Raw genomic sequence first — 12720 nt, forward strand, 5'->3', positions numbered from 1 at the left:
ATTTTTTTAAATTCTCATTGTATTATGAGCACAACTATCAACAAATGTATTTAGAGATAAGTCATACTCATCCTCTTAATGTTCATTAGCTATAATTTCATTACCATTTCCTTCTTTTACTTCTAAAAACTCATCGCCTTCTTCATTTGCACCATTCATTATATTCAAGTTCTTCTTGTTACATTGGTGACTTTGAACAAATTTCTCCCTACATTTATAACACAGACCTAACTTTCTTTTTGTTCATTTATAGTGGCATACTTTCATTTACCTTCTATTGTCATATTAGTTCTTACATTGTAAAGAGTGTTGAAAGAAAGTTTACTTGATGGTCTCTCATTATTGAAAGAATGAGACATTCTAAGTATCATTATGTTCCTTCTTGTCATAGCTTAGGTAGATTTTTTTATGTCACATTACTTGATCAAATGCTTGTATCAGTGATGTAAGCTTTAATATCTTCGATGTTGATTCAATGTCATCTTTGAAGCCACTGATACAGTTAGAGATATAGTATGATTTTGGCAGTGAAGGGTTCAAGGTGCGTATTAAGGACTTGAGCTCCTCAAACCTTTTAAAATATTTTTATACCCCTTTATCATGCACCAACTTGTTAAACTCCTTCACCACATCCTTTCTATTGCTAAATCTTATACAAATAGATTAAACAAATATCTTCCAATTAGTATGGTCATGATCTCCTATTTAGAATCCTTCAAACCACACTTATGTCTTATCCTTTAAGTAAAGTGAAGTTATTTCCACCCATTGATGAACTGGAGTGAAATACAACTTGAAAAACTTTCGACATTTCTTAATCCATCCCCGTGGATTATCTCCATAAAATGTAGATAACTCTACTTTTGGTTAAGCCAATTTGTATACACCCTTATGGCCTTTATTAATATCCATAGTTTCATCTTGAACGTGATTCTATTTTAGGCGAATCATTTTTCTAATGTTGGCTTGATTTCTTTCATCCTCTTATCTTCTTTTCATAACCTCTTGTTGTCAACTATGGAATCTTGCAATTCTTGACGAAGAGCTTGTATTCTTTCATCCAATTGGCCATCATACTCTTTCAAAACTCTAACTTTATTGTTTTTCATTATTTTTAGGTGATTTTTCCTTCTATAACTATGTTGGATTCAAGTCTCTGATACTAATTTTTTAAGAACTTATTCTTAAGAAAGAGTTGGTGTAGTAAGAATAGGAGACTAGGAGTTAGAAGAAATGAGAAGAGAAAGAACTCTATAAAAATTATAGAAAAGATATTTCATAAGACTAGATTTCCATTTACATCATATGCTTTAATTTATACAATCATTCCAACTAACTAAATGATCCTTCCAATTGTTCAATTAACTTCTATTAACGGTAATATATGCTAACTAACTTCTATTAACAACTTTTCTCGCCATTCTTCTTCTTTGGTTACTTTTCTTTATTTTTTCTTATTCATGCCACTATTATATCACCCTGTCTATAACATAATAATTGATAAGTTAAAAGCATCATTTTTTTCATACAAACAAAATTGGGCTTGATTATTATTTAGAAAAAAATTAGTTTAAAGTCACACACTAATATTAAGTTTATTTGTCATCTATTTAAAGATACTTAAGACAGCTTACCTATCTTAAACATAGATTTAGGATGACTTGTATTTCCTAATATTTAGTTTCATTGGCTCAACTTTAATGTCCAATAAAAAATATATACTCTACTGATCATCCGATCAAACCGTATAAGACTATATACTTATTATTTTGTTATATACTTGTTCATTTTCTTAATACTTTGAAATAGTTAATTGCTCTTAAAGATTAATTTGACTAATAAATGATTTGAATCATAAGAGAGATTATTAGAAATTATATTGTCCATGATATTATTAATTTTTTGAATCCTATGAAATACTGAAAAATGAACTTTTCATGAATATACCAATAGATACATAGGATGTATTTTTATCCTAATGAAGAAGGATTTAAACTTATATGAAAAAAATGAACTCTACAACAAATAACTATCCTTAAAAAAAAAACAATTAATTTGTATTTTGAGATAGTTAATGTATATCATACTAGTGTGTTTGGTATTGTGGTAGTTGTTGTGGTTTGAAAAAAGTTATTTTATAAAAAAATACTTTTGGTTGAGGTTAGTTTGATATTTATATATGTTTGGTTAAAACTGTGGTTGAAATTGAGGTTGAACAAAAAATAATTTAATGTGTTTGGTTAAGAATACTTTTCAAATTGAGGTTAGAAAATAATTTTTTTAAAAAAATATATTAATATCGATGGTTTTTAATTTAAATATTGTAAATTTAACTACTGCTATTACATCATGAAATGAATAATACTTAATATAAAAATATTTTTTTTTATTTTTCCATTAAATATCTACAATTCCATCACGTATGAAATACATCCAACAAGGACTACAATTTCATTGGTTTCATAAGTGCGCAACAACATCAGGTAAAATATCATCAGGAATAAAATTGGGATTGCGATCAAATTTTACAAATGTTACGTCATCAGACGATTCTCTTCTAATTTATGTAGTGTAATTGAATAATGTGAAACATTAGTTTTTTAATAAAACACAATTAAAAATAAAAAATAAAATAATTTTTATTTTATTTTACTGGGTCAGATCCGATTCAATGCATTTTTAGCTTTGGACTGGACCTGGTCTGGCCAGAATAGTATGAACATTCTCCACTGTTCGCGTGAACAGTGGAGACATTCTCCACTGTTCAAGTGAATAGTGGAGTCACTCTTTACTATTTACTTAAGTGAACAATGAAGAGTTCATTCTCCACGCATAAGAGAAGGAGAAACAAATAAAAATTACTTCTCATTCGATCTTAATTTTTGAGTGGGGCCTATATAAAAAAAGTATGATTTATATTAACTAAATACTTTAATTCAGTGTTTGCTTCTTGTCGATACTGCAACCGTAATGCCAAACGCGCGAAAAAAACCTTAACCTTGTATTGCAATGCTAATTTTTTTTTTTAGCATTGAAGCTGGAAATGTCGATGAGTAGTCTACTACTATCATGATTGCATTGAAGTGCCCATAAATTGAAGTAGTAGTTGTAAATATTTTTTAGCCACAAATTATTGCATGTGATTGAGGGAGAGAGTTCCACAAATTGCAAATTTAGTGTGATAGCCCTATGATATGGTATTTGATACTCTGAGAGAATTTACTTTTTGGCAAGCTTTTATTTTCTTCTTATTTTTTCTACACGGCATAAGTTGACTTGTAATGAAAAGTTATGAACTTGGTAAAAAGGTAGAATATCTCTATATGAAGTAGGTTCCATGGAATCAGTTGGTTGAATTCCTTATCTAAACTATTTGTCCCCTTTGATGCAATTATCTGAATTGTCAAACTCTTTTGCTTGTTACTTGAATTTTCTTAGATTCACTTTTCGAATCTCGAGGATAATTATGTGTGATTGCATACAAAGTTTGTATTTGATGAAATACAGTTTTGGTTTTTTTCTTAAACAGAATTAGTAAAATTATAATATTAATTTGATGGTAAAGTTGTGATATTAATATTGTAAGTGCTCTTTAATTATTAAATAAAAAATAATAATAAATTTATAAATAATTAAATATTTTTATTGATTTTTTTTAAATAGGTAGAGTAGATTATATAAATAGCTACGAGAGCAATAAAATCTAAAACATATTTAGATATAGTATGCTTGGAAATGTGGTAAAAATTAAGGTTTGTTCATGAAGCAAAAAAAAATAAAAAACTAGTTTTTGTGGATGAGATTTGTACATAGTTAGTTAGTTGTACCTGAGCTCAATCCCAACTTCTATCACGTTTACAAACACACTTAATGTCTTGTTTGTTTTTATAATTGAAAAGAGCTTTTGCAAAAGAGCTTTTACAATATATATATATGTTTTTTTTCTTCAAATTATATTTTTTGTATTTTTAAATTGTTTTAATATACTAATATCAAAAATAAATTTTTAAAAATACAACCATTACCCCAATATAAAAAAAGATGCTCTAAGCAGACCACACTGACCGGACCATGAAAGTTAAAGGCTGAAGAGAGACAACTTCACGGATTGACCATCTTGGAAACCCCAATGAAGAAGGTCGAGGGAGCAAATTAAGGACCTAGCCAATCCTTCATGTCGCAGCTGCACACATTATACACTTTGCTAGCCAATCCCTTTAGCCATAACCTACATCTTTATTGGATGCTGCAACTTCAAAAAGGGAGTTATCGTAACTTGTGTGTGTAATCATTATTTTACTCTCATTGATGAACTTCATCAATTGGAAAATGGAAGAATGCATGCACGGGGAGTGCAAATCGTTTTCTCATGATCATGATTTCTACTTTTTACTATTTTTTTCTTTTTAATCTTAAAACTGACTACCAAATTGCAATTCAAATGTTTGTATAGAGCATTTCTGGGCAAGAAGTTGCATCTAACCAACATTTCACTAATTATCTGCCTTTTCTAGCAAAAAAAAACTACTCCCAGTTCTTTAAAATCTTCTTCTTTGTTTTTCAAAGAGCAGTTGCATAAAAAGACTAATATGGCAATGTTACAGGATCTTAAATATTAAAATCGTGAAAGCTAGTTAAATAATCTGCTGCTCAGGTCTCTGAATCCAGTAATACAATATTAACAAGGATTTGGAGACTGAATTTTCTTATATCAGATCATGTATTTCATGCTTTATGATTTCTTTTCTCTCTGATTGTGCGACTGTGCTTTTTGGTAGCATAGCTCAGTTTTGTCATTTGCCCATGACTAAAAACCTGCTAAACCTCAAGAACATTTTGTATTAGAATTAGGCTATCTAAAACACAGCGATACCCTGCACATAATAAATTTATGAGAATCATTAGTTGGTGAAATTAGCATTAGCATTATTTTCCCCGGGATTTTTATTCACTTTCTTTGGTTTTTAAGTTGAAATAGCATTGCCAAATTTATGCATGTTTCATTGGAAAGAAGTAAAAGGATACGGTGAAAGCATGGGAACAGCAAATATCAAATGATAATCTCAAGCCCCCCCCCCCTTCTCGTCTAAGTTCATAAGTCTAGCATTCAAACTAGCTTGATGTATACGTACATGAGATCATATGTAGATATTAACTAGATAAGTGTTTCTTGCTATGCTAGGTTGGGGTAAAAAATCTGAGACTTGAGTCACCCAAGCATTCCTAAAAAAAAACATTAAGACTCGGGTGATTGGCTTGATAGAATTTAATAAGCTCAACTAATAAATTTAATAATACAAATAAAAAAAATGCAGCAATAATAAATGAACTAACAAAAAAAATAACAATGACCAACTCATAAATTGAATGTTTACTAATACCATGGAAAGATATCCTTTAAATACTTTTTAAAGGTCTCCATGATTAATGAAAAAAAAAAAACTCGAAGCTCAATTTCTAGCAAATTAAAGACAAAATTAAAGAAAAAAAATCTAATTTAAAACATGTAAAAAAAAAACCCGACATGAGCCCACCTGAGTTAGCGTACCAAATTCGTGGCCTAATCATGATACCCTGGTAACCTCGTTGAAAAAAAATATGAAACTCAATTATCAAACAACTCAATAGTAAAAAGCGAAACAAAAAAAATAATTAAAAAAAAGCAACAAAAAATGACCCGAGTCAATCCGGGTTAACCCATTAAACTCGTGACTTGAAATATATAATTGGGATAACCCCATAGAAAGGAAAGTTAAAAAATAAAGCACGAAGACCAATTATCAACCAATCAAATATTGAAGGATAAAATTAAAAAAAAATGACCTACAAATAACCAAAGTCAACCTGAGCTAATCTTCGAAACTCGTGATCCTAGTCATGAGCCCGAGCCCGAGACTAACCCTATAGAAGGCAAATCCTACAAAATCATGTAGCAAAATTCCCAATTAATCAAATCCCGAGAGATGAAAATAAGTAAAAAAATCAATCCAAAAATGATTCAAAACAAAACAAATAACAATCAAAATGATGAGAATCAAATTTGAAATAAAAATAAACTAAAATCAAATGTTGATGAATGAAGTTGAAAACAAAATTCAATTAAGAAAATCATAAAAAAATAGCAATAAAAAAATGAGAACCAAATTTATTATAAAAATTAAATGAAACCAAATGATAAGGAAAGAAATTGAAAAAAAATCAATAAAAAAGATTTAAAAAATAAATAGTAATAAAAAGAATGATGATCAAATTTGATAAAAAAAAATAAACAAATATCAGGACACCTTTAAATTTTGGTAGGCCAGCACAAAACTCGAAGAGAAGAGAGAAAAGTGGGAGGAGAAGAAAAAAAAGTCCACTAGAACCCAATCGTCGCATCGCCGTGTACATGTGCCTAACTTCCAGGAAGATCACTTCGAGACATTTCCAAAGCTACCATGAAAGGTAGCGTTTGGCCATAAAGACAATGAAGGCTTCCCCCATGTTGGCATGCCCAACTACTTGTCTTGCTTGTGTATTCAATCTGTATACTTGTTTTAGTTTCAATTTTAGTTCCTCAACACTTAATAGTTTTAAATAAGCCAAATTTTATTTTATTTTGCAAAACTAAGCACTAGAAATTTCTCTAGAAATTGCAAAATCCCTATATCAAGATAATTAAAATAAACTACCATGTCAAACCCCAAATAAATTCAACATAAAAAAATCAAATTTAAAAAAAGTTGAAGGACCAAAAAAACTTACATTGACCATGCAAATCAGTCCTTAATGTTAGCAAATAAAAGTGATTGAATATTTTTTCAAGCTTGGAATTCAGTAAAAACAAATCACTATGACAAATCCAATAGAAAAAGTATCCATAAAAATTAAATTAAAATAAAAACAAATCACAACACCCTTTAATTTATTTTAATTTTAATTTAGTTTCAATTAATAAAGAATATTTCTTACTGTTGCAAAAAAAAATGAAATAAAATAATTAAAAAGAAAAAAATGGTGGTGGGTAGTTCACCTTGGAAGAGTTTGACTTGCCGTGTGTTTTCAACGGGAAAACCTACCAGCGCATCACAGTTATCTATCATGGTACACGTGAAAAGTATCTGCCCACTGTGCCGCGTCTAGCTAGAGACGACCAACCCTGCAAAAGAGTTCTTGCCTGGCCTTCATCACATGCATACCACTGAAATCTCTCTGGGACAAAGGTTCGATTCACATCAGCACCGCCTCTTTCCATCTATCTTGTTGTTTTATGCAACCGTCCAAACATCAATCCCAATATTTGCTATTATATAATGATTCTACTCTCAGTTCAGTAAGATGAGTTCATCTTTTAAAGTATTTTTATTGAAATTATTTGTTTTTTAAAATAACTTTTAAAAATATATTGAAATAATACATTTTTTTAATTTTTAAAAATTTATTTTTAATGTGAGCATATTAAAATAATTTTAAAATATAAAAAAAAAATTTAAAAAAAAAAAAAAATAAATTAAATTTAAAAAAAATGCTTTTAAGACAAAAATAATTGGGTTTTAAAAACATAGTTGTTTTTATGTTTTAAAAGTGTTTTTTTTTAGTTTTTTTAAATTATTTTTTGTATTTTCAGATATTTTAATATATTGATATTAAAAATAAAATTTTAAAATTTTTAAAAAATCATTTCAAGACATTTTTAAACAAAAAAAAATACTTTGAAAAACAATCACCACCACAATAACAATAACAAACTGACTTTAAATACATGCAATTACGAGCGAAAAAAATAATATTTTTTTTTTATTTCAAAGTTTTTTTAATCTGTCTTTCAGTTAATGAAAACACAAATAACAAAAGGGTGGATTCCAAGCAGAAGTTATGCAATCCAACTATAGTTATGGACTCCAAAGATGCTCAACCCTTGCACGGTTTCTTACCTATCAGATATATGCTTCCAGAAGGAGGAATGCATGATCACTTCCCTTCTGCACTACCAGCAGCTCACTATCGAATGCTCCCTATCAGCAGCAGATCGATTATGTTGCAGCAGCCAGTTTGAGAAATATCCTGAGCTATTTTATGCATGTCTAACGTAAAAATACCTGCTTACAAGTTTTCATTTGAATTTGATTTTTAGCTCAATGACAGGCACAAGGGTACAAAAATGTTGGAGCGAAAAAACAAGCAGAGCTGAGGCAGGGAGTACAAGGGTTGGCTACTGAGAGCACTAGACTATCAAAATCGGTACAAACTGTCAGATCCATACTTGCTTCTGTTATTGTAATGGTTGAATTTTGGACTATTGTAATCCACAGGATTCATCTCAGCAGGTTTTGGCTCAGCCCCCACAGCTCCAAAAACTACCTCTCCACTCTTATCTCGTTGGCGATGTCTTGATTTTTCTTTGTGGCTCTTTGACCTGCCATGAGAAGGAACCTCACCTGATCCATAGAATTCTGCATATTCTTGTTGTTTTGAAGACCGGTGCTTGCTCAATGGAGAAGGATCCTTAAAACTAGCAGACTTGATCTTCGGTAGCTTCATTTCCGAGTACTTATCACTTGTAGTTGGAGTTTGGACCTGGCGATTTTCAGATACAGGAGCAGGAGTACTCTGCCTTTGAACTGATGGAGGCTCAACTTCATCGTCAGGCATAATTAGAGAATCTTTCAATGGGGTGAGGCCTTTTCTGGCTCCACCCGGTTTGTACCAAGAAGGAACAAAAGAGAGGAGTATACCAACCAATGCTTCAAGAGCAAGCTTAGACAGATCAATGAAAAGCTGTCCAAAAGATGGCCACTTGGGCTCCTCTTTCATGTTGTCCACGATAGGAATGGGTTTCTCCTTACTTGATTTCTCTTTATATTCACTCTCTGAAGATTGTTGCTGCATTATAACATTTGATTTAGCTAACAGGACAAGAAGAATTGAAAAGGAAGAACACTATGAAGCATCTGAAAACACGTGAGGATGAAATAAGTACACATTTAAATTTTCCAGTTTAACCATTTCGAGGAAATCAGACAAATCATGAGAAATCCAACAAAAGTAAGACTGATACCATTCTTGAGGAGGAAGAAGACCCAAACCCCAGCTGAAGCATGCACGTAGCATATCCAATCAGGACAGCACCAACGACCATAAGCACATCTTCCAAAAGATTCATGAAGTACTTCAGTCAGTAAGGGATAGTCCCAAATGGATTCAAAATCCAAGTGATGTAAAATGGTATTACAACAAAGTCATATTACAACAAAACAAAATGCCTGCTGTAAAAAAATAAAAATAAGTTGGGTTGGGAGAGGGAGAGATGCTTGGGGCCTTGGGCAATGAGCATGAGACTTCGAAATTTAACGTTGAAACCAAAATGCAATCATTTTCTTGGTTTCTGAACCACATCATTCTTCACATTTCTAGGATCATGAGCACATGCCTGGGAGATAACTTGTATCCAAAAAAGATCAAGTGACATTAATTAAAAAATAACCATGCATTGCACAATCTTTCTACAGGAGTTAATGACAATGGGATCTTTGACTGTATAACTGAAAAGGTTAAACAGCATGAAGCAACCAAATCCTACACCAGAGTAGGTATTTTAGTTCCATAGCTCATTATCCTTTACTAGCTTCCTGTTTCCGGGTGGTGTTGCACTAGGGAGTTGCAAATTATGTGAAAATTGAGCATATCTTGACAATAAAGTTAAAGATTCTATCATGCAAAGAAAAATTCAGAGTGCAGCAATGGCATAGACAATCAAAGAAAACATTCCAACACCTTGTTTTGTTAGCTAGTCTATTGCTTTCTATTGCTGTCCCCCTTGTGCACTCTATTGGTTGGATGTGTATAACTCTTCACTACAATAAACTATACACCTACCTTGCAATCAATTACCATATTGAAAGCAGAGACTAGTCTTCTAAAGTTGAAATTCAAAACTTAAATTGTGTTCTATTAATAGTTCCAGGCTTGATTCAAATGGACTGTTCCAGATAAAGTTCGAGCAAGCTAAAATACTATAAACCAAAAACATGACTTGATCACTGCTCCATCTTCAAAAAAGAAAAGGTAGTAACAAATGATATGGAATCAAACCTGTCATGGTAAATGAACTGGACTGATAATCACAATCCTCTTGGTTGAGAGAGATTTGTCGAAGCGCAGCATTTCCTCTATCAACAACTAACAAGGAACAGGTAGAGTGAACATACACCACATCAAAATCATTTGAGAACTTGGCATCTTCGCTGGGTCCATCTCTAAAACCTGCAACGTTTGATTTCCCCCCAGCAATGGTTGTGACACCTGCAAAAATTTCAAAAGTTGATATCTTTATTCCACCATATACACTCAAATATTCAAATTTTGACAATCAAGATTTTTTAAATTTTAGTGCACTCAGCTATACCAATATAACTAGTCACAGATTGTCACAACTGATCACATGTCTGCAACTCTGTATGGAAGTATACCCCTTATGAGTAATTATGGCATTGAGTTGAGCTACGATAAAGGCCTTTTCAGCCCAAAACAATGACTTAAAGTAAAGAACTCTTAGCTGTGACCAATAAAGGTAAGTAGGGAACAGATAGAAACCCAAAAATGTTCGGTTATAACTTATAAATGCAGTATGATCGGTAGGAAAACCAAAGACATCCAAAACTATGGTTTGGGAGAAGCTACTTCTCAAAATTTGTTCACACAGGCAATGCCAAACACAACATATATGTAGTTGAATTGCATCATTTTTACATGCACCAAAAAAAGGAAGAACACTAATATTTACAACTTCGCATCTAGTGCAAACTCTTGATACCTGCATCTCCAATCTTTCTGATGGCATGATTCAAAGAATCAGCAACGTATATGTTTCCTTTATCATCCATGGTTAGACCTCTGGGATGATTAAAACGAACTTCGTTCGGTTTTCCGTCAATATGTCCTGTATAACCCTGAAATGAGCCGGCCACCAATCTTGCTCTACTATCTGCAAAAATAAGAAGTAAAATTAGAAATCAAAACAGAAAAATCCATCGAACTTTATAGCTCAAATCCAAGTCTTCATTTATTTATTGCATATAGAATTACTGTTTTCTCACTCAGTGGAAAGCGGGCATCATATTGATCTCGCAGAGTTAGAATGTAGACTAAGTTGCTCTTAAAGGAGCAAATGCACAAATAAGAATTCTTTAATCTCATTTTACTTTTTGAGAAAGCCAACAATAGCAGGCCCATTGATACATCTAGTTCTATGTCTGTTTGCAGCAAAGTAGAATTATGCTTAATTGAATGAATTATCTGCTATTTTCTGGCCCCGGAATATTAAACTATAAAGAACCATAACTTCAGCAATATGTTGGTTGTCTTGACAGATTTTCACAGCATTCAAACACAGCTTAAAATCAATAAACTAAAACAAAAGAAAGGAACGCATCAAACATACATACATTGGGACAAAGGTGGACTGATCTTAACAACGTTGCTATTAACTTCATCGACAGCATATAGTTCACCATCTTCAGATAAGCGGATTTTGTAAGGAACCACTCCCATTGCATTTCCTTTTACAACAGTCTCAACTAAGTATCCATCCTCAAATTGAAGAACATTCTCATCTGTAGCAAAACAACAAGCCGCAAAATTATCATAAAGCTTGATCATGAAATAACAAAAACACAAAAAAGAAAAACAAGTAATTCAAGTGAACCTGATTGGGGTGTTTTCAAGGATGCCACGGTGGTGGTCCATTTGAGAAGAGAAGACAAGTGCTTAACCAATGGCGCTAAGCACCCAAATACCGGAAATAAATTTAAAAACCACCAAATGAGTGAAGAATCAAAGAAAATAAGCAAACCCCATTAAATAAAACAGATCAAAAGTAGCCAAAAGAACAAGATAAAAAAAAACCTGGAGGAGCAGCATGAGCTTGGAACTGAAATGTACAAGCTAAAGAAAGAACTGCTAGTACTAAAGTATAGGAGAAATGGGATCTTCTCATAGCTCTCTCTCTCCAAACAAAGCCACCTCAAGATACACTCATATAGAGAGAGAGAGAGAGAGAGAGAGAGAGAGAGAGAGAGGTTAGTACTGCTGTTAGTAGTACTCTCACTGGTACTAAAGTTTACTGGTTAGATTATCAAGAAAAACGGAACTGACACTGTTTTTGGCAACACTCTGCGTTGTAGCTGTTACTTAGCTAGCTCACCGAGCAGTGAGGAGTAAAGGACCTTTACTTGCTTTTCTTTTCTTTTCTTTTTTCTGCCATTTCTCTTCGCATGTGCTTTGTTTTTTTTATTTTCTTTTAGAGGCCATAAAAAGATAAATAGAAAGTGAAAGGAGGAGGAGGGCAAAGTAAAGAGATGGTTGAGATGTTCTACGTTGGGCTCCACCATTAATGTAGTCTGATTGTAGATGGTTGCCATAGATACTCTTCATTGGTTATCCTATTTACCTTTGTGTTTTTTTTTTTTTTTTGGTTCATCTTCTCCGAGAAAATATGCCATTAATGTAATAAAAACAATTAATATAATATAATAAGATGATTCATCGTATTAATATAGTATAAAGTCTCATTTTAGTCCTTGTAGTTTTCAAGAGATTTATTTTAGTCTCTATATTTTATTGTTATTGACCAAATTGATCCTTACTTGAAATTTTGTCATTGTAAGTTTATAAAAATTGCAATTTAGTCTTTATAATGATTTTTTTTTTACAATTAGATCCTTAACATGATTAATAATCATT

The 12720-nt window shown here is 31.8% G+C and overlaps 1 protein-coding gene across 2 annotated transcripts; it reads right to left on the bottom strand.

Moving 5' to 3' along the window:
* Positions 1 to 8030: 8030 nt before the first annotated feature.
* On the bottom strand, positions 8031 to 12292 carry LOC7472339 (uncharacterized). Of its 2 annotated transcripts, none has more exons than XM_024611570.2 (7): positions 11884 to 12292; positions 11684 to 11758; positions 11424 to 11591; positions 10793 to 10963; positions 10072 to 10281; positions 9038 to 9129; positions 8031 to 8862 (listed from the first exon to the last, which is right to left on the bottom strand). In XM_024611570.2, exons 1-7 carry the CDS (start codon positions 11972 to 11974, stop codon positions 8212 to 8214), a joined length of 1458 nt encoding a protein of 485 aa, XP_024467338.2. In that variant the 5' UTR covers positions 11975 to 12292; the 3' UTR covers positions 8031 to 8211. The 2 variants fall into 2 exon arrangements, with proteins under 2 accessions (XP_024467338.2, XP_002317450.3); XM_002317414.4 differs by having other exon boundaries at positions 9038 to 9126; positions 11884 to 12291.
* Positions 12293 to 12720: the final 428 nt, after the last annotated feature.

This window comes from Populus trichocarpa, chromosome 11 (assembly GCF_000002775.5).
Source record: "Populus trichocarpa isolate Nisqually-1 chromosome 11, P.trichocarpa_v4.1, whole genome shotgun sequence".
NCBI lineage: Eukaryota > Viridiplantae > Streptophyta > Magnoliopsida > Malpighiales > Salicaceae > Populus > Populus trichocarpa.